This window comes from Camelina sativa, chromosome 7, assembly GCF_030686135.1.
Source record: "Camelina sativa cultivar CO46 ecotype springtype chromosome 7, ASM3068613v1".
Taxonomy (NCBI): Eukaryota; Viridiplantae; Streptophyta; class Magnoliopsida; order Brassicales; family Brassicaceae; genus Camelina; species Camelina sativa.
In genome coordinates this window covers 2,345,805-2,369,203 of record NC_141886.1, presented here as the reverse complement: position 1 = coordinate 2,369,203, position 23,399 = coordinate 2,345,805, and the positions used below count along the sequence as shown (strand labels likewise).

The 23,399-nt window shown below is 35.4% G+C and overlaps 3 protein-coding genes and 2 pseudogenes across 16 annotated transcripts; 1 reads left to right on the top strand and 4 right to left on the bottom strand.

Annotated features, from left to right (window-relative positions):
* Positions 1-7: 7 nt before the first annotated feature.
* LOC104699982 (uncharacterized) lies at positions 8-2,958 on the bottom strand. 9 transcript variants are annotated; one of them, XR_015561808.1, is made up of 12 exons: positions 2,852-2,958; positions 2,238-2,412; positions 2,060-2,163; positions 1,766-1,823; positions 1,481-1,675; positions 1,302-1,378; positions 1,148-1,180; positions 971-1,022; positions 801-869; positions 619-705; positions 451-512; positions 8-329 (listed from the first exon to the last, which is right to left on the bottom strand). XR_015561808.1 is itself a non-coding variant. In XM_087458105.1 (12 exons), exons 2-12 carry the CDS (start codon positions 2,359-2,361, stop codon positions 239-241), a joined length of 1,002 nt encoding a protein of 333 aa, XP_087314231.1. In that variant the 5' UTR covers positions 2,362-2,412; positions 2,852-2,958; the 3' UTR covers positions 8-238. The 9 variants fall into 9 exon arrangements, 4 of the variants coding, with proteins under 4 accessions (XP_087314231.1, XP_010413712.1, XP_010413713.1 ...); XR_015561810.1 differs by having other exon boundaries at positions 2,069-2,163; XM_087458105.1 differs by having other exon boundaries at positions 1,098-1,180.
* LOC104699983 (uncharacterized) lies at positions 2,574-5,412 on the bottom strand (annotated as a pseudogene). The gene is made up of 10 exons (XR_015561812.1): positions 5,155-5,412; positions 4,971-5,065; positions 4,528-4,585; positions 4,146-4,340; positions 3,937-4,013; positions 3,618-3,694; positions 3,435-3,503; positions 3,226-3,313; positions 3,069-3,130; positions 2,574-2,958 (listed from the first exon to the last, which is right to left on the bottom strand). The product of XR_015561812.1 is annotated as an uncharacterized LOC104699983 (transcript).
* A 5,793-nt stretch (positions 5,413-11,205) lies between these two features.
* On the bottom strand, positions 11,206-13,095 carry LOC104699980 (uncharacterized; annotated as a pseudogene).
* Positions 13,096-13,634: 539 nt separating this feature from the next.
* Positions 13,635-16,371, top strand: LOC104699979 (protein CYTOSOLIC ABA RECEPTOR KINASE 5). 2 transcript variants are annotated; one of them, XM_019227394.2, is made up of 6 exons: positions 13,635-13,939; positions 14,529-14,709; positions 14,810-15,461; positions 15,548-15,680; positions 15,776-15,862; positions 15,962-16,371. In XM_019227394.2, the coding sequence occupies exons 2-6, from the start codon at positions 14,613-14,615 to the stop codon at positions 16,091-16,093; spliced, it is 1,101 nt and encodes a 366-aa protein (XP_019082939.1). In that variant the 5' UTR covers positions 13,635-13,939; positions 14,529-14,612; the 3' UTR covers positions 16,094-16,371. The 2 variants fall into 2 exon arrangements, with proteins under 2 accessions (XP_019082939.1, XP_019082938.1); XM_019227393.2 differs by having other exon boundaries at positions 13,938-14,283.
* A 69-nt stretch (positions 16,372-16,440) lies between these two features.
* On the bottom strand, positions 16,441-21,742 carry LOC104699978 (CMP-sialic acid transporter 3). 4 transcript variants are annotated; one of them, XM_087458100.1, is made up of 16 exons: positions 21,488-21,742; positions 21,313-21,390; positions 20,767-20,974; positions 20,406-20,522; positions 20,048-20,104; positions 19,556-19,633; positions 19,007-19,111; positions 18,712-18,834; positions 18,482-18,559; positions 18,103-18,172; positions 17,875-17,982; positions 17,560-17,693; positions 17,377-17,459; positions 17,179-17,224; positions 17,005-17,073; positions 16,441-16,810 (listed from the first exon to the last, which is right to left on the bottom strand). In XM_087458100.1, exons 3-15 carry the CDS (start codon positions 20,932-20,934, stop codon positions 17,023-17,025), a joined length of 1,218 nt encoding a protein of 405 aa, XP_087314226.1. In that variant the 5' UTR covers positions 20,935-20,974; positions 21,313-21,390; positions 21,488-21,742; the 3' UTR covers positions 16,441-16,810; positions 17,005-17,022. The 4 variants fall into 4 exon arrangements, with proteins under 4 accessions (XP_087314226.1, XP_087314224.1, XP_087314225.1 ...); XM_087458098.1 differs by having other exon boundaries at positions 17,009-17,073; XM_087458099.1 differs by having other exon boundaries at positions 17,009-17,073; positions 21,355-21,390; positions 21,488-21,645.
* Positions 21,743-23,399: the final 1,657 nt, after the last annotated feature.

Genomic DNA, 23,399 nt, shown 5'->3' with positions numbered 1-23,399 from the left:
AACACCATTTCAAACATCATATTATAAATAGCACTCAAACTAATCTGCATCAAATAATATTCAAAGCCATATTTTTCTTTACAATCACCAAATTTGGGAGAGAACTATACAAGCTTGTCTGCCCCCAAAAGTTTCTGCTCCGGAAAAAAAATAATCTTATATGTCACAGCCAATGGCATAGATAAATAAAACCCTGAGGCTTTGTCGCTTTGATTAGCTATAGGTACAGAGTTATGTTTCAGGTGGAAGCAACTATAAGGCTGCTGCGAAGTGACTCACCGTCTTCCTCATCGAGAAACTTTCTTTGTTCCTCTTCATCTTTCTCTTTCCTGAAAATATCAACAAAGGGGTATAAACAATTAATGGGTGAAGAATACTGCTCTCCATGTATTGTATACCACGGGTGCAGAACAAGTATTGTTCTTGAAGAAAGACTAAACAAGACTGTACATTGAGTATATGATCAGTCCAATAGCTGTAGTAGCAAATGCCAAGAAGTAGAGCCAATCAACCTGACATTTAACATACATGCATAACCATTTTATCTCATCAGCTGGTTTCTGCGGACAGAAAATGTAAAAGAGTTTTCTTGATGTTTGAAGCAAAAAACGAGCAGACCTTCTCGTGGTAACCAAAAGTGCGGATCAAAACAGCCCACATGTCTGATGTGAGCAACGAGAGGTTGAACATTGTTGCCCCATTGGTCTGAGAAGGTCATGTTCGAAAGATGGTTATATATTCAGAGACATTGGCATGGAAATGAGAGCGTTTGATCATATGGTTTCAGTTTTGTCTCATACCTGAATTAAGACTGCGACTAATGAATAAAAGAGAAATAACGCAAGTGCGAGTCCAAGGTAAAGTAAAATCTGGAACCACAACAAGTACAAAATGACTTTAAGAAAAGAAGTCCTTCGGCTTGCAGAGATTAAAAGGGAAATGAATATCGCAAGTGTGGCAGCATGCTTACCGTCTCAGTTGACCAGTGAGTCGCTTTGAGCACACCACGTTCCAATATGCTTCTATGGCCAAGTCAAGGAATATTCATTTAGGTTTAAGAAACAGAAAAAGTATTGGTCTTGTTGTTTGAAGGATACATCTGTACGGCAGTAACAATTGTGCCAAAAATTCCCAAAAAGGCCAATACCTCAATCATGTCTGTATTATTCACAAGGAACTCCTATAAAAGAGAAACAAGGTGACTAGAATTCAAGTACACTAAATTTTGGTACTTTTTGAAAGTATCGTTTCGCGATACAGTAACATAAAAAGAAAAAGTATATGATTCGAGACTTTCTTACCTCACTGACATTACAGGCAGCAGACAAGGTTGTTCCAGCTAAAACAAGAAGATCTCCTTTAACAGGATTACTTCCACCTAATAGCCACCATATATATATGTTTGAATCAAGTTTCTTGGGCCAATATGTGAGTATTTACTTGCAGGCTTGAAAAAAGGGAAAGAGAACTAAACCATTACCAGCTCGATCCCCTGCATGGACGTCTGAGAAGACTACCATGACAACACCAACAATACAGATAACCACACCACTGATCTTCATCAGTCTGTATTTTGTTTTCAGGAAAACCCATGTCAAGACCAAAACGCAAGGGATCGCCCAGCAGTCCAGTAGCATGACGCTCGTCATTGATGTGTACTGATAAGCCTTCACCACTGTAACGAAGTTACATTGTCATGAAAACGCAGGATCAGAGCTCAAGCCAAAGAATGGGACAAAAGAAGAGTTTTTTTTTCTTTTCTCACCGAGAAAGTTTGCCTCAACATCAACAAAAGCAAGGAGTAAATAGTTATACCACTTCGCCTACAACAATATGTGGATTGAAGATGTTAGCAACATTTGCTAGTCAGAGAACATTATATAAGACTACTCTGTTTTGGCACTCAATATGAAACCTTTCAAACAAAAACTCTCATTACAATTTGTTGTTTCCCTATAAAATATACAAAACTCACACTCGAAAGATCACTAATTCACCCAAGAGGAAGAAGCAACAGTATAATAATCTAAAGTTTCCAAGAAGAGAAGATCATCAATACATTACTGACTTTAATTGTGGGTCTTTGATACAGCATGATACCTCCATAGACGATTGCAAGTGAAAGATAACCCATGAACGACTGCGATGTTGGAGCATTAATACCTGTAAAGGTTTCAAATTTGTGTATTTATGAAATGTATTAATGAAAATATGGGTTTTATAGAAAAAGGTGAAACCTTTTCTGGTGATCTCAGACGCTGCAAACGAAAGAAATGTAGAGAGAAGCGAGATGATCTGTCCTAATCCAAGTCCAATCAGAGTCTTCTTCGTCTTCATCTCATTGAAACTGAAACACGCCATTACTGGTTTCTACCTTCAATCCAACAATTATCCCGTGAAACCAAACTCTAGCTGCAGAGGAGAGAGAAAAGTCATGGGGAGTCTTTAATTAGTATTGTCGTTGTAAGACTCGTAACCAATCATTGAATTTGCAACGCATTATTGGATTAAGATAGATCTGTCGGCAACTACATGACCAATTGACCATAATAGAGCTCTGTGGAGATGCACTGTTTGTAGAATAACCAGGGTATGTGACCATAATAGAACATCTTACAATTTAGTAGTAAGTTAAATAAATAGCCTACAGCTTGATACATTTGGAAGTAACTACTATATCTTATTTTTGTGTTTACAGTTGAATTAAGATCAAACAAGGCCTTTTTTTACAGTCACCAATTGTTATAAATGACTACTAACTTGTCTCTCCACCTACAAGTTTCTTTATCTTTACAGCCAATGACATATACAACAACAACAAAACTCAGGCTTTGGGTTCAGGTGGGAGCACCTATAAGGCTGTCTCGAAGTGATTCACCATCCTCTGCATCGAACACCTTCTTCCTCTGCTCACTTACCACTTCTCCATCTCTTTGTTCCTCCTGATCTTTCTCCTTCCTGAGAAATGAGAACATCAAGAAATGAAAAACAAGGGTGTGAAGAATACTGAAGATCTCCGGAGTGCAGAACAGATATTGGAATTGAAGAAAGATGAGAAAAGACAGTACATTGAGTATATGATCAGTCCAATAGCTGTAGTAGCAAATGCCAAGTAATAGAGCCAGTCGACCTAGCATATATAGCCAACATTCACATACACTGGTTTCTACTGACAGAAATGTAAGTATGTCATATGATGATGTTCGATATACAAAGCGAGCTAACCTTCTCATGGTAAGCGAAAATGCAAATCAAAACCGCCCACATGTATGATGTGAGTAACGAGAGGAGAATGAACATTGCTGAACCATGTCTAATAAGACCATATTTTCAAAAAATGTTAAATGTTTCAGAGGCATGGCAACAAACGGACAAATTGACATGAATATCGAGAGTGAAGGAGGTCAGTGTATGGTTTTTGTTTTGTCTCATACCTTGAGTACGACTGTGAGTAACGAGTAGAAGAGAAACACCCCGAGTGCAATTCCAAGGAAAGGCAAAACCTGAAATTACATAACCGTAGCAACTTTTTAACTTGGTACTTGCTAAAAGAAAAAGTCTTTAGTATACCGAGATTGAAAGGAAAATGGATATCTCTAATGTTGCAACAAACTTACAGCCCCAGTTGACCACTGAATAGCTTTAAGTGCATCACGTTCAAATATGCTTCTATGGACAAGTCAAAGAATATTCTCTTTGATAGTATATAAGTATAAGAAACATAAAAGTGTTAGCCTTGTGTTTGAAGGATACATCTGAACCACCAATAATTGCGCCAAAAAGGCCCACAAAGGACATGAGTTCAACTCTGTCTGCATTCTTCAGGAGACTAGAATTACAACTTTACAAGCACACTTAATTTCATTAATTTTCTTTTATGTTTTAAATGGCGATATCTTAAAAGTGTTTGTAGTATGTGATTAGCAACTTGCTTACCTGGCTGACATTACTGACAGCATACAAGGTTGCTCCAGCTATAACAAGAAAATCTCCTTTGACAGGATTATTTCCTCCTGAAAGCCACCATAATATGCGTTTCTCAGGCCAATATGTGTTTACTTGCAGGCTTGGGAAGAGTGAAGCCATGGTAAGAAAACAAGAGAAAGAGAATTAGAGAAGTAATGAATCAGTTTTAAAACCGTTACCAGCTCGATCCCCTGCATGGAAATCTGAGAAAACTACCATGACAACGCCAACAATACAGATAACCACACCACTGATCTTCATCAAACTGTATTTTGTTTTCAGGAAAGCCCAAGTCAAGACCAAAACGCAAGGGATCGCCCAGCAGTCCAGTAGCATGACACTCGTCATTGATGTGTTCTGATAAGCCTCTACCACTGTAAAACCAAAGCAATGGAGTTATGATTCAAAATCTCATCATTGTACTAATACTCACCACAAAAGAGTCAAATAACATATTACTTTCTCTGCAGCCTCGGCTGGACAAAGCTTGAGCAACATTAAGGGCAACAGACACAACATCAGGAAAAGAAGAAGTCTTTCAGTGAGAGTGAGGACACTCACCGAGAAAGTTGCCCTCCACATCAACTAAAGCAAGGAGGAGATAATAATACCACTTGGCCTACAAATGTATTTGGCATTAGCAATACTCGTTAGTTAGAAGATTACTAATGAAACCTTCAATGCTGATTCTCACAACAGTTTTTGGTTCCCTTATAAACGAGACAAAAACCCACACAAGACACTCCAATGATCAATGATTACCCAAGACAAGAGGAATATAGTATATACTTCCTCCGTTTCATGATTTAGAGAAGATTTTTTGTTTCATAATATAAGATTTATCAACCTTCTATGCTATTTTTAGATTAATTAAATATTTTCTATTTTATGATTGGATAAATTTTTTTTAAAGTGGTCTTTTCTTAATTGTGTGCTTTGACCAAAACATCTTATATTTTGAAAGGGAGAGCAATAGAGAGTGAAAAAAACTTCAAAATACTGACTTGAATTGTGGATCTTCGATAGAGCATGATACCTCCATAGACGATAGCCAGTAACACATAACCCAGAAAAGACTGTGATGTTGGAGCATTAATTCCTACAAAAGGTTTCAAATTTGTGTAAAGCCAATCAATTTAAATAAAAAAAAAAAATGGGTTGGGTTGGAATTTGGAAAAAAGGTAAAACCTTTTCTGGCGAACTCAGACGCAGGTAGAGAGAAGGGAGAGGATCTGTCCCAAACCAAGTCCAATTAGAGTAATCTTCGTCTTAAACCCATTGAAATTGAAACACACCATTGTTTGTTTGTTTTTGCTTTCGTTAACCAAAACAAGCCGGAAAAAAAAAACCCCTAGTTGCAGCCGGTGAGAAATTATGGTGAATGCATAACAATACGAATGGATCAAATCATCAGATTTTAGAGAGGAGAGTGAAAGCTGTGTCTGTATCAGAAGAATTGGTTTTGACTTTTGAAGAAGAGACTCGAGAGACTCGAGAGGTCCACATAAAAAAAAAAAAAAGGCATGAAGAAAAAGACAAAAACGTGAAACGCGTGGGAAAGTAAAATTTTCTTCAATCTTGATGGGCCTATTAATGGTTATATCGGGCTTTCTTAGCCTCTATACGAATTTTTAAGCCTCAAACATAAATATTAAGTTATTAACTATGGAGATATTAGAATTGGATATTTTTTAGACGCCAAACTGACCTTCTTTTTTTTTCTGAATAATGAAAATGTTTGATTTTTAGCATTTGCATTAGCCATCAAAAAAATTGTTTTCATTTGAAGTTGAAATTTGAGTGACCATATATATATCCATCTATTATTAAGTCCAATAGTTTAAACTTTGTAATTCATAAAAAAAAATAGAAAACCGAAGATTCAGTCGAAATTATGATTCAACTATTTCTCTACTTTGAAATTTTTTTTAGTAAGCTGTAGTGTTGGACTACTTTTAACTTTACAAGAATCTTCTTCCTATTAAGATTCAGATTCACGGGAGAAACACAACGGAGAAGAAGAAGAGAAGAGCAATCAAAGCTCTAACAAACTTTCTTTTAACAGAAATTAAATGTGTATTACAAAGCTTAGTTTAGGAAGATAATACTTATCTCCTTATATACAAACTTCTCATTACTCCAAACTAAGTACACCAGAGATAACCGATTGATAACCAGTCAATAACCAATCCTCATGTATCCTAATACGCCTCTCTCAAGTCGTTATCTTCAAAGGTGCCTCGTTTGGAAGATAAAGACTTGATAATGAAATCTTAGAAAGCAATCCATAGAAAGGACCTGGATGAAGCGGTTTGGTGAGAATGTATGTGTGCTGGTTCTCTGATGGAACATGAAAAACTTTGAGCTTGCCAGCTTTAATCTGATCACGAACCGTGTTACAGTCGATCTCGATATGCTTCGTCCGCTCATGAAATATTGGATTCATAGCAATATGCATAGCCGATTTATTATCACAGTAAAGCTTAGCAGGACTAGTCACCTGGAGATGGAGATCCTTCAATAGCTGTTGCAACCAAATAATCTCACAAGTCGCATGGGCCATGCTACGATATTCTGACTCTATACTGCTCCGGCTCGCAACACTCTGTTTCTTCGACTTTCGCGAGATTAAGGAGTCACCAAGATAAATGCAGTAGCCAGTTATTGATCGCCTTGTATCCTTACAGTTTGCCCAATCAGCATCCGAGAAACCATTCAAGCATATCTCTGAATCTACAAAGTACATTAGACCTTGGCCAAGATTGGCTTTGATATACTTGAGTACCTTATGAGCCGCCTAAAGGTGAATATCTGAAGGATTAGGAAGAGGTGTCCCCATTGCAGCTGTGAGATGTAGACTAGGATCCATCGGGAGTGGACTTGGTTTACAACCGAGTAAACCTGCATCCTCCAACAAGTTCTGTGCATACTTTCTCTGACAAATCGAGATACCTTTGGAGGAGCGTGAGATTTCAAGTCCAAGGAAAAATCTGGCAGGACCAAGATCCTTAATTTTGAATTCAGACCGTAATAATGCCTTCAAACTATCCATTGCTTTATCATCATTGCTAGCGATCATGTTATCATCAACATAGACTAAAGCTGCAATAAAAGATCAGGGTCTCTCTTTGACTAAAAGTGTATTATCCGCCAGGGACTGAATGAAGTTTGCACCCAACAAAACAGAGGATAAACGCTTATACCATTGTCGAGAAGCTTGCTTCAAGCCATATAGAGATTTGCGAAGTTGACATACCGGATTAGGAGGCAAGGTGACATTTGGTGGAGGAGTATACCCTTGAGGTAGACTCATATAAATTTCTTCATCTAAATCTCAATGTAGAAAGGCATTAGAGACATCCATCTGTGTTAAACTCCACCCTTTCTTAGCAGCTGCACCAAGTAGTAGCTTCACACTAGTCAACTTTGCCACAGGAGAAAAAGTTTCAATGTAGTCCAAACCTTCTTGTTGTGTAAACCCTTGGGCAACCAACCTAGCTTTATATCTCTCCAATGAACCATCAGGATTATACTTCATAGTAAATACCCATTTACAACCAACAACATTCTTACCTTGTGGTAAAGATTCAACATCCCAAGTATGTGCAGACTCAAGAGCATTAAGCTCAGCACCTGCTGCATTTGTCCATTTTTCTGATTTCATGGCTTGGGCAAAGGTTTTAGGTTCAGTTTCAAGGCTATAAGAGAAAATATAAGATTGAGACAAAGAAGTAAAGCGATCATAGGAGACAATAGAAGAAATGGGATAAGGGGTAGTAAATGGTTTAGCAAGAAGTGTTTTATCTGGTGGTGTAGAAGAGGATGACAAAGGTGGTTCTATAGATATAAAAGGAACCAAAGCACAATGATATTCAGAGAGATAGGAGGGAGTCTTAGTAGTCCGTTTAGGTCTAGCCATGGATAAAGAATCAGTACCTGTATCATGTGTACGAACAGGATTCTCTACAGGAATGGTACTAAGATCCCATTGTGTAGTATGTGATGTAGATGTATGAGATGCATCAGGAAGATCAGGAATGTCAATTTCAATAGCATCATCATCAAGAAAAGACATAGAATCAACAAAACGCAATGGTGCAGGCAAAGGAAGTATGCTATTTGGAAACATATCAACTGCAGTAGATAACAAATCCGACGTTTTAAAAGGGAAAATATTTTCATAGAAGACAACATTATGAGAAATTGTAATAGAATGAGACTCTAAATCTAGCAGTTTATATCCCTTATAACCGGTTGGATAACCAAGAAAAACACAAGGCTTTGCTCTAGGTGAAAATTTATTCCTTTCATTGACATTAGTTGAAACAAAGCATACGCAACCAAAACTTTTGAGTTTAAAATAATCAGATTGTTTTTCACAAAGTTGTTGAAAAGGAGATTTATCATTTAACAAAGATGAAGGTAAGCGATTAATCAAAAACATTGCAGTCAATACACAATCACTCCAATACTTCAAAGGTATGTTCGATTGGTATAACAAAGCTCTAGCCACAATCAATAGATGTTGATGCTTCCGTTCAACGACATAATTTTGCTGAGGTGTATAAGCACATGAAAATTGATGTAACATTCCTTGTTCTTTAACTATATCAGTAAAAGCTAGCTCAGGTGCATTATCAGATCTAATGGTTTTGATTTTAGAATCATATTGAGTAGAAATCATTTTGATAAAAGTCGGAAAAATAGTAGAAACATCACTTTTATTACGCATCATATAGATCCAGGTTACACAAGTACAATCATCTACCAAAGTTAAGAAATACTTAAAACCCTCAACAGACTATGTACTAAAAGGACCCCATGTACGATATGAATAAGATCAAAAGGTTTCTTAGCAAGATTATTATTAGAAACATAAGCTAGTCTTTTCTGTTTTGCTAAATGACAAATTTGACACTGAGTATTATTAGAAACTAAAGACCGTAAAGAAGGAATGACACTAACAAGTTTACTCAAAACAGCTGGTGACGCATGTCCAAGACGCTGATGCCACAAAACACCATTAGCCAAAGTAGAAGCAGAAAAGCACTACAAGAAAATACTCATATTACAACACTGAAAATTGTTGCAATAATTTAATATATCGTTGTAAATCATGACACTGCAACAAAATTGAGACACATTTTATTTGTTGATGTTTGGGCGTTGCAAATTTGCATTTGTTGCAAAATTTACAATGAAATAACTTCTTGCTATATTTGTCGTATTAATGCAACTTACTATTGTAATAAATTTTGTTGCATAATTGTGACACACGTTTGCAACTCTAAATGGTTGCAACTTATTGTCACATAAAACTTGTAGCAAATAACATTACAATTTTCTAACAAATTAATTTATTGTTATATTTGTTGTAATATTGTAACGTTATTTATGCAGCAAATTAGTGATGTAATTTATTCATCACAGTATTTTGCTATATCATTTGTTCAGCACATTAGCTATTAATTTAATTTTTTCTAAATTAGAATATATATCTTCATGATTAAAAAGTAAAAGACATAATTCATTTATTAGATAATCAAATATTAAAATATTACAACAAGGCATAAATAAAAAATAATTACACAAATGATGTGAAATAAATTTTCTAAATTTTGTTTTTTCTTTTTATCACAGATGAGGTGTTCTTGATGGGTTAAAAAACCTAAAACGGCTGCCATGCCTCCTTGAGCTCGGCCTTCATTTTCCATAAGACTCATCTACATATATTTATTAAAAATAACAAAGTCAGTATATTAAACTATAACAAAACTTATACCAGTTACGACAAAACTTTATTACTAGTCAAAACCTATAATAAAACTGCGGATTAATGGAGAACTGTGTTTACCTTTGGAGAAGGAATGGAACTGACACTGTGCTTGCTAACGTGTTGTATTGATAGATCTATGGAAGCACTTTCTTAAGCTATATATAAGCATGGATAAAATAAAATCGTATCTTTGATACTGAATAATAGTAGATTTAGTCAAATCTGTTAAGTATTATTCAATAATAAATAAATAAATAATATTTCCTCTGTTTCAAAATATAAGATGTTTTAGTGAAAATACGCATATTAAGAAATAATTATTTTTAAAAAGTTAAACCAATCATAAATAAAAATACTTCTCTAAACATCTTATATTATAAAACGGAAGGAGTAATAACAACATGAACGAAAAAACCCGCAACATTAATTTTATCTACCACACACACAAGCTAAAAAAAACTACTCCAAAGTAGAAAATAATCTGTAAAGTAATATTTTATTGAACAAATTTGGATTTGTATAGTTATCCAAATGATTAAGATTGATATGGGAAAATGAGGTAAGGGTGGTGGGTGAGTAACGAGGACAAATATTAGTTATCATATTGATTATACTTTAATTATATGTATAAATATATATATATATATTAGTTTAAAGAAAAGGGAATATGATTATATATATATATACATATACTATACGTATATGATTATAATGTATGTGAGATGTCAAAGAAAATAGCATATTCGGGTGACTAACGTGGACCAATATATGATTATACATATACAATATATGGTCATAGTGTTTGAGATGTCATATACATATACTATACTTCATGATTTTCCAAGTATAAGCAAAATGAATAATTGATTTATTTTGCTTATACTTGGAAAATCATGAAGTATAGTATATGTATATGACATATACCTTCTACAGTTGTTATTAAATAATGAATAATTGGTTATAGTTTACCTACTACAGTTGTTAGTAAAGCTAAGAAAAGAGTTATTTGATTTAAGAAGAACATAGAAGTCCATTAAAAAAAACAAGAACTAGAAATGTAATATATATATATATATATATATATATTTTTTTTTTTTGCGAAAGAGTTATAAATTGTTGTAAATATAGATGCCACATATTTTGTCACATGTATATACTAAAATTTTCTTGCAAAATAATCACAACTCTAATCGTTAAATATTTATTGTAAATTTTGCAAGATATTTTCACATGTCGCAATAATATTGCTAATTTGTAACGGAAAAATGCAACATAAACTTTTGTTGTTATTTTGCAATAAACTTGTAATGAAATTGTGATGTGCATTTTTCATTGCAAAAATATAGCAAATTTTGTTGTAAAATTTTAACGAATACAATCATTGCAAAAATATTGTTGCAATAAGACTATTTTCTTGTAGTGAAGGAACAAACCGCAAGAAAAGATGGTGAGAGGGTTTTTGATTCTGTTTCAAGAATATAGAGGTTATTATGAAGTCTACCCCTCCCAATCATCAAGCCCCGTGAAAGTTCCTGTATAAAACAACAATTTTGAAAGAAATGAGCAGAACAGAACAAACTTTGAACTAAACAGCTAACACTAATCAAGTTGAAACGAAAATCAGGAACATGTAGTACATTATGCAAGCCTAAATGTTGTGTTATGTAAATCGCGTCAGTGTGTGTAATAGGAACCTGAGTACCATTCGGTAGAGTCATTGTAACACTAGAAACAAGAACCATTTCCTTAAACATCGCCAAATCTGAACAAACATGACTAGACGCACCACTATCAATAATCCAATCATTAGGTGCAATGAAATTAGAAAGAGAAGATAGAATGTGTTTTTGAAAAGTAAGAGTATGATGTTCATAACGAAGACTAGTAGAAGGAAAAGGAAATGTACCAGAAGTAGAAGTTTGTGCCATAAGACCATGATCAGTAATAGTTGCAACATTAGTAGCAGCAACAGGCTCTTGAGCTTGTACTTGAGTATTGTATGAGGAAAAAGTTGCTTTAGTTGTTGTGGTGTGAAAACAGGAGTACTGAAAGAATTACCATCAAATCCAGTAGAAGCAGACTGAGAGACCAAAGAATTCGAAGGTTGTTCAGTATACACATTAGCAATAACATTCGCCTTCTGAATAGGATCATAAGGAGCCATCTGCATTTGCATCCTAGGCTGATTCTGAGACATACGAGGCTGAAACTGAGGTGTCTGCATCCTTGGTTGGAAAGTAGACTGACTCTGCGAATTACCTTTATAACCAGTATTCGTCTTATAACCCGGAGGAAACCCATGGAGCTTATAGCATTTTTGAATAGTGTGTCCTAAGCGACCACAATGAGTACAAACTGGTTTCTGAGTCGGCCTCCTAGTATTATATGCAGCAACATAAGTCTGATCACCATCATACGAAACAAGAGCAGAAGATTGGAAAGCCACATTATCAATCCTCGTTAATGGCTTTATAGTTATCTGTCTCTCGTCTTGAGTAACCATATTGAAAGCTTCTTCGATCGTAGGAATAGGTTTTAACATCAATATATGACGTCGAGCTTGCTCATAACTCTCATTCAATCCCATAAGAAATTTAGTCACACGACTACGCTGTTGCAAACGCTCCCATTTGACAGCCGCATCACACTCACAACGTCCACAAGTGCAAACTGGAAGATCAATATAGTTCTTATGTTCTTCCCAGAGAGAAACCAAAGCAGTATAGTAAGTGGTAACATCTAAAGATCCTTGCTCAAGTTTATTAAGACGTCGCTCAAAGATCCTAGGAGCATCATCTTGCTTAAAACGATTGAAAATACTTTTCTACATGCCCTCTACAGTAGGAATATAAAGCAAACTTTGTCCTATCTTTTTATGCACATAATTCATCAACCAAGTACTCACAATATCATTACATCTAGACTAAGTTCCATAATCACGATGAGTCTCTGGAGGCTTAGTAATCGTACCGTTGATGAAACCCAGCTTATTGCGAACATTCAACGCCATCCACATAGATCTCTTCCAAGAAGGAAATTCTGAAGTCGTTGTAAGGCGATCTGAGACCAAAATAAGCCCAGCATGATCATTACTTTTGAGATAAAAAGGATTCTCATACTGATCCATCTGAAATCGCGGAGGCTCAACGGTTTCACGCGAAGTTGAATTAGACTGAAGCGAAGCATTCGTCGTATTCCTAGAAAAAGGAGGAACACAAGATCCCATACTCTAGGGATTTGAAAAGAGAAATCGTGACGAATTTGTAAAAGAAAATAAAAGAATCGACATGATGAAGGTCAATCAAAGAAATAAAACAAACAAAAGAAGGGAGAAACAAAGAATAACTCCGACGATAAGCTCAAAAATCACAACAATGAGGATTCTCACAATCCGAAGAAAAGAAATCGAGCAACTCATCTCTTTCAAACAACTTCTCCCAAAGATTCCGATGATAATGAATGAAGCGGAAGACTTAATTGCACTGCTTTGATACCATATTAAGATTCAGATTCACCGGAGAAACACAACGGAAAAGAAGAAGAAGAGGAGAGCAATCAAAGCTCTAACAAACTTTTTTAACAGAAATTAAATATGTATTACAAAGCTTAGTTTAGGAAGATAATCATGTGTATATGTACACAGGAATATTTTCAGATTAAGGTCGAACAAAGCCGACAGAACCGACCAAATGAAGAAGTCTCAAAAACGTAAAAGACGCGCAAAATAAAGTTAGAAGAAAAAAAAACACTTGAGAGAATAGAATGTTTTTATTATTAGTCAGAAGAAGAAAAAATACAATTAGTAAACATGACCAAGGTAACGTATAATAAAATGATGTTGACATAAAGCAAACCTACAGAGAAAAGCATTAAATATCATTTTTTGTCGAATGACTGACTTAAGTATCATTATCATCCAACAAAGATTTTTCCTCTAATAATAAGCGCGTTTTTGCTTCTCTGTCTCCTCCATTTATATACGAGTCATCATCTCTGTCTTTGCTCTAAAAGCTTTTCTGTCAAAACAATTTCAATTCCCCACGTCTGTTTCTTTTTATTTCCTTCTCTCTTAAAATCTCTTAACCAAAAAGAAAAGAAAAACATAACAATAAAAACCAAACCTTTGCTTAAGCTTAGCTTCATTAGATAGCACAGCAGCTACTCATTAAGAGAGAGAGAAGGAGATAGACTTTACAGGTAAAATATATTCTCTTCTTTAATTTATTATAATCTCTAAATTTGGGTTTCTTTTGTTTTTGATTTGTGGGATAAAAATGTCTATTCTTGAGCAAACCCTCTCTGTCTCTCTTTGTTTTTTGACACCTTTGTCTTTGCTGTCTCTGTTTTTTTTTTTTTAAATATCTTTTGCTCTTTAGAAGGTTTCGAGTTCTTTGGGTTTCCCAAATTTTCTCCGACAACAAGCTCGTCGACCCTTTTTCGTATCTTCCTTCTCATTTTCTGCCTGATTTCTTTAATTGATTCGATCCGTCTTTTGAGTTATGTATCCTATGGATTCTGATTATAATCGTCGTGGTCTGGTGGTAAGCCATTGAATATATCCTCAAAGCTTTGGTCTTTTTTTCGAATCTATCTCTTAAAGTTTTCAATTTTTGACGTTTTTGTGTAAAGGTCTTAGCTTTAGGGTGAATCTCAAATTTGGAATCTGTTCTATGTATTGATTGGTTGATATATATATTGTTGTTATTATTGGTGACATGAAATTAGAAATCTTTGTGAGAGTTGAATTGATTGATTCATTCGAGTTGTAATGATGATGATATTGCAGGCGAACGATCGCTCACCAGCCCACTTTGTTAGGCTGGATAAACCAAGAGCCGTAGACGATCTCTATATAGGCAAGAGAGAAAAGATGCGTAGGTGGTTGTGCTGTGCTTGCCACGTTGAAGAGCCTTACCATTCTCCTGAAAATGAACACCTCAGAATCCCTAAACACAATCATGATTATGGTACTTCTCTTTGCTCTTGTATAGTTTGTTGTAATCATTTCTTGCTAGTAGCAGATATTATTCCTTGGGATATTCAAATTTTGGTTTTGTTATATTGAAGGGAATCACAACAGAAAAACACCGGCTGCTGTGAAGCCTGATGCTTTGAAGGAGCCTCCATCTATTGATGTGCCTGCATTGTCATTGGATGAGCTGAAAGAAAAGACTGATAACTTTGGATCAAAGGCATTGATTGGTGAAGGATCATACGGAAGAGCCTACTATGCAACCTTGAAAGATGGCAAGGCTGTGGCGGTGAAGAAGCTTGATAATTCAGCCGAACCTGAATCAAACGTTGAGTTCTTGACTCAGGTCTCCAGGGTTTCGAAGCTGAAGCACGATAACTTTGTTGAGCTCTTCGGCTATTGTGTTGAAGGGAATTTCCGCATTCTTGCATATGAGTTTGCCACAATGGGATCTTTACACGACATCTTACATGGGAGAAAAGGAGTCCAAGGAGCACAACCAGGTCCTACACTTGATTGGATCCAACGGGTCAGAATCGCAGTTGATGCAGCTAGAGGACTTGAGTATTTACATGAGAAAGTTCAACCTGCTGTAATACACAGAGATATCCGATCTAGCAATGTGCTTCTCTTTGAAGACTTTAAAGCCAAGATCGCTGATTTTAACCTATCGAATCAATCTCCTGATATGGCTGCTCGTCTTCATTCTACCAGAGTTTTGGGAACCTTTGGTTACCATGCACCAGAGTAATGAATGCTTCTAAAACAACAATTGATCACACTATTTTATATAGGAAGTGAAAGATTGTAACTTTACATCTTTGCTGTTGCAGGTATGCGATGACTGGTCAACTGACACAGAAGAGTGATGTTTATAGTTTTGGTGTAGTGCTTTTGGAGCTCTTGACCGGTAGAAAACCCGTTGATCATACAATGCCTCGTGGTCAACAAAGTCTTGTCACTTGGGTATGTACCATCACCTTTTTCTCTAATAGACTCTGAGGATAGTCTTACTTTCGAATTTACTGATTGTTCTCTTGGCATTTGCCATGTAACTTCAGGCTACTCCGAGGCTCAGCGAAGACAAAGTGAAGCAATGTGTTGATCCAAAACTGAAAGGAGAGTATCCTCCTAAAGCTGTTGCAAAGGTAAAAGCTTCATCTTTTTAACAGTTTAATCTCTAATCTGTGAAACCACTTTCAAAGCTAACCATGAAATATTGTTATCTCCTTATTCTTGCGCTTCAGCTTGCGGCAGTAGCAGCGTTGTGTGTGCAATATGAATCAGAGTTTAGGCCGAACATGAGCATTGTGGTAAAAGCCCTTCAACCATTGTTGAGGTCATCAACGACAGCAGCTGCTCCAGTTCAGGAAACTTGATTGGTCTGTGTTTCAATTGTTGTCATACCATATAAATGTGTTCTTCAAGAGTCTTTTTGTCTGAGGCTTTTCTTCAGTTGGGATGTATATGTTTTATGAAGGTGATGAGTAGTGTGATTTGGTGTGTGTCTTTTCAAATGTTTGGTGGAGTCTGTCTATTCATACAAAATTATTTTATACTGTATCTGGTTTGTTTTTTGGGGGATTCTTCTCTTGGTATTCAATATACTGTATTTCTTTTCACACTAATTATAAAGTTTTCAGATACAGTTTTGAAAGGAATATTCATCACACAGATCTTGCAATGTTAGTTATTGATACAACAAATTTAGGAAATGCTTGGCAGGTTTAACTAACCAACCTCACAGGCTGAAAAATATACTTTTATATATAAGACGTTAGGAACCCAGTTGTGAGAGTATCGTATAACAAGAAAAACAAGTGCAAAAAAGTGACCTGATATTTTGCAAAAACCAAAGAATACAATATTATATATCGAAAATACATATATCACTTACCAAGTTTGTTCACTCTATCTTTTAAAACAATATAGCTTCAGACTTGAGAGGTTCTTCAACGAACTTTAAACCGACTCTTGAGAGAAGTAAGAGTTGGTCTCGCAAAGTTTGCTACACTGTATCCTCTGCTAGTATGCAACTGGTAAACCCCCAATTTCTAAAATATTCTCCACCAAAAGAATTCTTCAGAACAAAAATCCTGCAGGAAGAAGTGCGAAAGCAGATGATTCTCCATTTAAATAACATTCAGGTATTATCTACTGGAGTAATTCGTATTCTCCATATTTTGTATCTTCTGAAATCTAGGTTGGTTGCTTTGGTACGAATGTATCTAGATGATCATCTTTGGGAGCTTGAAAGGTAATATAAGTCAGTTTGGAGATAAACTGTTACCTACTTTTAAGAAACTTTTCATCTGGGAAGAAGCGGGGTTCTGTCGTCTGATTCACCACGGTGACTAGCCTGAACAGACACAGAGATAAAAAGACAATAATAAGCATTGATATCGACTTAAGCGACTTAAGTTGGAAAAAAATGCAAGAACTGGTTTTACAAATATATTTTCACCTCTTCATTTGCCCCTGCGGCCATGTTGATGAATGAGTCATTAGCCCTGAAGGAGAGAAATAACAGAGAAGGAAATAAGTTAAATAATGTAAACTACTGCTCATGTATCTGTTACAAGACTTTTTGCTTAAGAAAATTGTCTAAAGAAGAACTGGTAAACACAGTTAACAATAAAGAAGTATGTATAGTGACACAAACCTGCGAGTATCCTTTGCATTGCTTAGTTCTAGGTTCCCGTTCTGTTGTTGCTCGTCTTTCACTTTAGCCAGTGGTGAAAAGAACTAAGCATATTTGAGACAAAAAAACAATAAATTAGACAGAAAGTATTTTGTTAAGTTGAATTTATTAACGAAGGAAACTGTTCATATTTGTTAAGTTTACCTGGTGCATTGAAATGAAAACGATTGAAATTCCAAGAAGAAAGTTCATGGTTATAACATGTCCAAAGAGCGCTGCAGATGCTATGCCCGTAAATATTGTGGCAACTGTCGATGAATATTTCTTCAAGATTGTATCTGAAAGCATCAAAGATGAAAAGAGATAAATATCCACGATAACAATTTTGCTGTAAGAAATATACCATTGAGTTTTTGAGTATATATAACAAACAATCTCAAGATATATTAGAAAAGCATCTAGACTCAAGCAAACTAGTTCATAGATTAAATGAATCTAACAAAGCTTAGTCAGTATAACCTGCATATTTGAAGAAAAAGGAAGATAAAATCCCTTGTGCTGCATTGTTCAGTATCAAAAACATGGTAGCCCTAGAATGTCCTTGTAGGATGTCAAAGCTGCCAGGACCTGTCAGGATCATGATAAATTTCTCAGCAATGCATCCTAAGTTTTAATTACCTTACATGTTTTCAAAAGCTATTATGGTGTCATATATTATCTTCGATGCCATTTTTAAAATGCACATACCTTTATATATAACAGTTCCTAGTATTCCAAGAAAGTTGAATATCGCACCATAACCATAGAGAAATAAATTCTGTAACAGAAAAGAACGTTCAATCAGATGACATATACACAAGGTCAAAAGAAGAAGACAACAGAGAAGTAGAAGACCATGATTCTAGAATTTGACATGACCAAGAATATGAGTTATGTAACCTAGGATGAGGAACATTCGTTATAACAGAACAGAACAAAGAGTTCAACAACCCAAGGCTCTTTGATTCTAAAGAGCAACTGGTTTACTAAGACAACTGAAAAGTGGATAATTTCATTCAATTAACAACACACACACCATACCATTTCCTTGATGCAAGATGAGAAAAGTGCATCAGAACTATCTAACCTGAAGGTAGATGCTTGTGTCATACTGACTCTTTAGAGCATACTCATTGAAGACAGATGCCATTGACGGGACAGTAATCTGCATGTAAATTTGCAAATTAGCCTCAAGGATGAATTACAGCTTTTTCATAATACATCAATGGGGAAGTACAAGAAGTCAGATTATGTGAAATGGAATCACTACAATGCCTTAACATTGAACACATATAAGTACAGGAAAAATATACTTACAAAGATGACGGTACAGACGTATGCACCCGTAGCAAGAGGAATTCCAATGGCTGTAGCACCTTCAGGAAGAGAACGTAGTTGATTGACACTAATCCCTATCAGCAACAGAGCAAGTGCCTCCCACTATAACAAAAATTAAGGATAACACGTTTAGCAATACATATATGGAAGCATACAACATCCAATCAAGAATAAGATGTAACTATGAAAGGAAGGTTACACAAAAACTTCCACGATAATATTGTCTGTTACCGAAAATCGGTCATAAATATAATCTATTTATAAAAATAACTACCTGTATTATAGAAAACCGCCGCTTCATTATCATCTTTAATAGAATAGCAATGACCAGAACCTTTAGGTTGCTAAGCATCTTCACAGTAGCAGGATTGAAATATAGCTGGCAGAGCAGAAACTTTCATTAACGTGTGAAATTAAAATACAGGAAGAATGTAAGACAAATAGTACAAACCGAAAAGGACAGTAATCAAATCTACTGCAAACTATGATGTAAACAGCTGGCCGACCCATATAATCTATCACCGAAGGCAACATGAAAGGTAACGCAATGACCACCAGATCTAAAGGAAGAAGAAATGGCGGAAAAAAGAGGTGTACAAACTTATCTTTCAAAATGGTAATTCCATTATCTGGTTAGGGTGCACTTAAGCAGTGTCTGACGTGGAAAGATAGAAAGTAAAAATATAGGATCAAGAAAATTGGAGTACATAGAAAACATGGTATGCTCTTGCCATAAAGCCAAAACTTTTGACTATGCCTCACTACATTTCAATAGCCTAATCAGGTTAAGGATGCCAAAATGAAAAATCACAAGTGGCTATACCTGCATTGTGAACTTCAGATAGTTATTAATTGCGTACAATAGGGCTGGAACGGCAAGAAGCACATTATTTCGAGCTGCCTGCAAAAAAGACTCATGTCAATGCAAAATAGCTCTAAGAAAACAAAAAAATGATATCTATCTACTGGTCTGTAAAATCCACAATTCACACAACCGTGCATAGACATACCAACATGTAACTCTTCAAATCACCAATTTCTAAATACCAACATGTAACTCTTCGAATCACCAAATTACTAAATACCAACAAGTAACTCTTTGAATCACCAACGTACTAAAGTCTAGAAACCCTAATGAACTGTAGTAAAAAGAAGGTGATACGTAGATAACACATGTTTGTATGACATATGACAAGCCATCATGCAATGAAAGATCATATGGCGAGCTTCAGGTTTGAGAATATGCCAAACCCAAAATATAGTACAGCAGCTTTGCAATACATTACACTCCCTTAAATTGACAAAGAAGAGATACCTGGACAAATGTAGAAATGGAGAGAAGAGGCTTCTCTCCAACTTTTTGGTGTCTGGCCTACAATTTGAACACAAAGACGTAAGTATTAAAGATCGTCCACGGTACTTACAAAAAAAAAAACAAGATACTCAAGCAATAGATAATAATTCGAAAATCAAGAAAGTGTCTTTACGCACAGAACTAATTGGAACTATATCACATTCACGTTACTAGTTAATCAACACTATGAACTTCTACTTTCTAGTACTTTCCACCTTCTATTGCTGAAGAAACATCTAGCCACTAGTCCTAAATTCTAGAGTACAACCTAAATGTCCCAATTAAAGAATCGAGATTAAAAGTTAGTTCAGAAACATACCTGAAGTAAAAGCATGACAATCGCAAAAATCACTTTAGCGATCTCTGTCAAGAAGTTGACGCTAATAGGACTGAAGTTGAACTTCCCATCCACCTTAGACATGTACACCAAGACAGGCTGAAAAAAAGAAAAAGTATGTAACTTTTAAGTGATTTACACAAACAAATGATGAGCTGAGAGGAAAAAGAACAGCGCTGATATGAATATGGATGTTCCACCAGGATTCAATAGTCACATGATGAAAAAAAAAATATATTTCAAAAAGCAGGTGGTCCATGATAGAAGCTATGAAATGCAGCTCTCGTATTTGTAACTAAAGAGCTAAAAGAAAAAAAGAAAAAAAAGAACCGAGATGATTTACCTGTAGACCAACAAGCATGCAATCACCTACAACCAAAAGGACATTGAGGACACGTTGTTTTGAGGAAACCCTAATCTTGTGATCATCATAAGCCCTGGAAATGGTTTTACTACCGGGAGGGAGCAATTTTGAATGACATACACTGCACTCAGCTATACCGTTCTTCATTTGTCTTTCTCAATCTGACAATCTCTAGACTGAGTCAAGCCTGATAAACAACAACAACAACTCGTGAGTAGAGCGTTCCAAACTAATTAAATGGCAAGAAGATATCAACTTTAATAAGCAAAGTAGGCAATCATTAAACAGAGAGAGATAAGAACTTCTTAAAACAGAGATTCAATAGCATCACCCAAATCTAAACCCATAATCAGATCTCAATAGGTGAGTAAAATCACAATTCAATAAAAAAAAAAAACAATGAGCGAAAAATAGATCTCAAAAAAAAAAGAAAACCCAAACATGGTAGTGGATCTAACTAAAGCCGCCATTAGAAGACTTGTCGGTTAATTGCAAAAATTATGAAAGCAAATCGATCAAACTAACCTCAATTGAAGAGACCTAAAGGATCAGCTTAACAAAACATACCCTCCAGCCACGGAACACAGATCTCAGGAAGTCGAGCTCCAGAGCAAAAATAATCCAAATCAGTATAATCCCTAGCTCTGAATTGCAGAAATTAGAAGAAAGATCTACTGATGAGAGTCCTCAGCTTGGTTACCAGAAAAAAAAAAGATGCCAAGGGGAGATTGAATCAGTGGGTCGTCTCGTCTCGATCGTTGTTGTTATCTTCTAACACACGACCCTCCCTCTCTCTCTCTCTCTTTTTTGCTTTGATTACACAACAACGTTTTCTTAATTAATTGAAGATTTTTAAACAGATTAGCCTTAACACCATTTAATTAATTTTACACTTAGTTTGTGGGGAAAGTAATAGTATTACAGTTACTACTACTGTATTATTCTAGAAATTATTTAAGAATGAATGACCCTAATTTTCTTTTATCTTTTTAATTTTTTTTTACACACAAGAATGAGAATTAATTACTTAACACGTTTTTCTTGTGTGTAAAAAAAACTAAAAGCCAAAATTGAATTGGTAATTTTAATATGTCAACTTATAAAGTAAATCTAGTGATAATGCCTTATTAGTTTGGCTGATTTTAATGATTACAAAATTCTTGATTCTCTCTGTTTTCAAGATCCAGTTTTTGAGTTGACTTTTATTTGACTTTTGCTTAATGTCTTAATTGCTGAGAAATGTATGTCATTGCAAAATCTGAGAAATGTTATCTGGATGAAGCTTAGCTGCCGCAGAGCCTGAGGAAGCCAACAAATTTGCGGGGTTATTCGCAACTAAATCTTTTGCTTAATGCATGCCTTAATTGCTGTTACGTCTACTAGTTTTCATGTAACCACTTCAGCACGCATGAAAAAAGGAGACGTCGGAGCTAACCGTTAACTACTTTGCGAGTATGCGGTTGCCTGTTCTTGAAGAGGTAAGGTCTTCTTTGTTTGGGTACACTCAAGGGACTAAACTGTACTTTCTTTTTTTACTGTTACCATTTTGTCGAAACAGTTGGTTCTGATGGAAAGTCTCAAAAAAAGAGAGATTGAAGCATTGCAAGATGGAGCTCTGACCACACAATTCTTCTTCTTCTTTTAACTTTGTTTCTGTAGACTGTAGCTCTTATCTATGTATGTGTACCTGTTTATCTCATAATGTTGTTTCCCAGAGATAGATAAATTATGAGTGGTGTTTGTTTGTGTTGATGAAATTTCTTAGAATCTATAACAATCTATGCCAATTAAGTTAAGTTATTGACTATTTGCGTTGACCCGTTCTCTCTGTAAAATTCCAAACTTGGAGAAGCTGTAACATTTAATCATAGACGGACTAGATTGATTGTTCTTCTCAATGATGTGATTTATATACTACACCCAAATCTGACAGATGACACTCTTGGTTTGTTTTGTTGGTAAGGACTGAAGCTTATGCTAGTGAGACTAGACCTTGCGTCCTCCAGCTGTTGGACCAAACAAATGCTTCAGTCCATTTAAGGAGTTACAATACCTGTATTTTTATTGTCTTCAACCAGATTGGTAACCAAAAGAGAGTAATGAGTATCATCAAATCCAGTTCAGGGTTGTACTAACACAAAGATTCAATCGTCGCAGAACCATTAACTCTTTCTTCACAAGCAACTCCTCTGTTTAGTAACTGTTATCACAAGCACTGCCTCCATATAGCCACATCCGACAATGCCATTGGGGATGTTTAAGCATCTAAAAATTAAGCTTATATGACGACTTATAAAGTAAGTTATATAACCAATTGACTAATATACTACCAATATAGCTTAGATTATAAAACTCCAAACATTAACGATTTATAAACGACAACGTCCTAAAGTCAATATATACAACAAGAAAAGGCACTACACTCATCACCTTTTCAATAAGACGAATGATTATTTATCACCTTTGGTATGATTCACAGAGAAGCTTTCTCAACAAGAAAAGACTCGAATAATAAACCGGAACAAACCGGAATACGAACCAGCTTATATATATATCTCCAAGAGATCCAAGGCGCGGATATTTTAAGTCTGTTATAACAACAGACTGACTAA

Excerpts from the sequence above, each read along its gene's own strand:
- LOC104699982 (XM_087458105.1), bottom strand. The coding sequence starts at position 2,361 with ATGGCGTGTTTCAGTTTCAATGAGATGAAGACGAAGAAGACTCTGATT. Across the intron at positions 1,676-1,765 it reads TGTTGAGGCAAACTTTCTCG|TGGTGAAGGCTTATCAGTAC; the intron begins GTGAGAAAAGAA and ends ACTTCGTTACAG. Across the intron at positions 330-450 it reads GGACTGATCATATACTCAAT|GAAAGAGAAAGATGAAGAGG; the intron begins GTACAGTCTTGT and ends TGATATTTTCAG.
- LOC104699979 (XM_019227393.2), top strand. The coding sequence starts at position 14,242 with ATGTATCCTATGGATTCTGATTATAATCGTCGTGGTCTGGTG. Across the intron at positions 14,710-14,809 it reads TAAACACAATCATGATTATG|GGAATCACAACAGAAAAACA; the intron begins GTACTTCTCTTT and ends GTTATATTGAAG. Across the intron at positions 15,863-15,961 it reads CTCCTAAAGCTGTTGCAAAG|CTTGCGGCAGTAGCAGCGTT; the intron begins GTAAAAGCTTCA and ends CTTGCGCTTCAG.
- LOC104699978 (XM_087458100.1), bottom strand. The coding sequence starts at position 20,934 with ATGAAGAACGGTATAGCTGAGTGCAGTGTATGTCATTCAAAATTGCTC. Across the intron at positions 18,835-19,006 it reads GGCGGTTTTCTATAATACAG|TGGGAGGCACTTGCTCTGTT; the intron begins GTAGTTATTTTT and ends TTTTTGTTATAG. Across the intron at positions 18,173-18,481 it reads ACACAAGCATCTACCTTCAG|AATTTATTTCTCTATGGTTA; the intron begins GTTAGATAGTTC and ends TTTCTGTTACAG.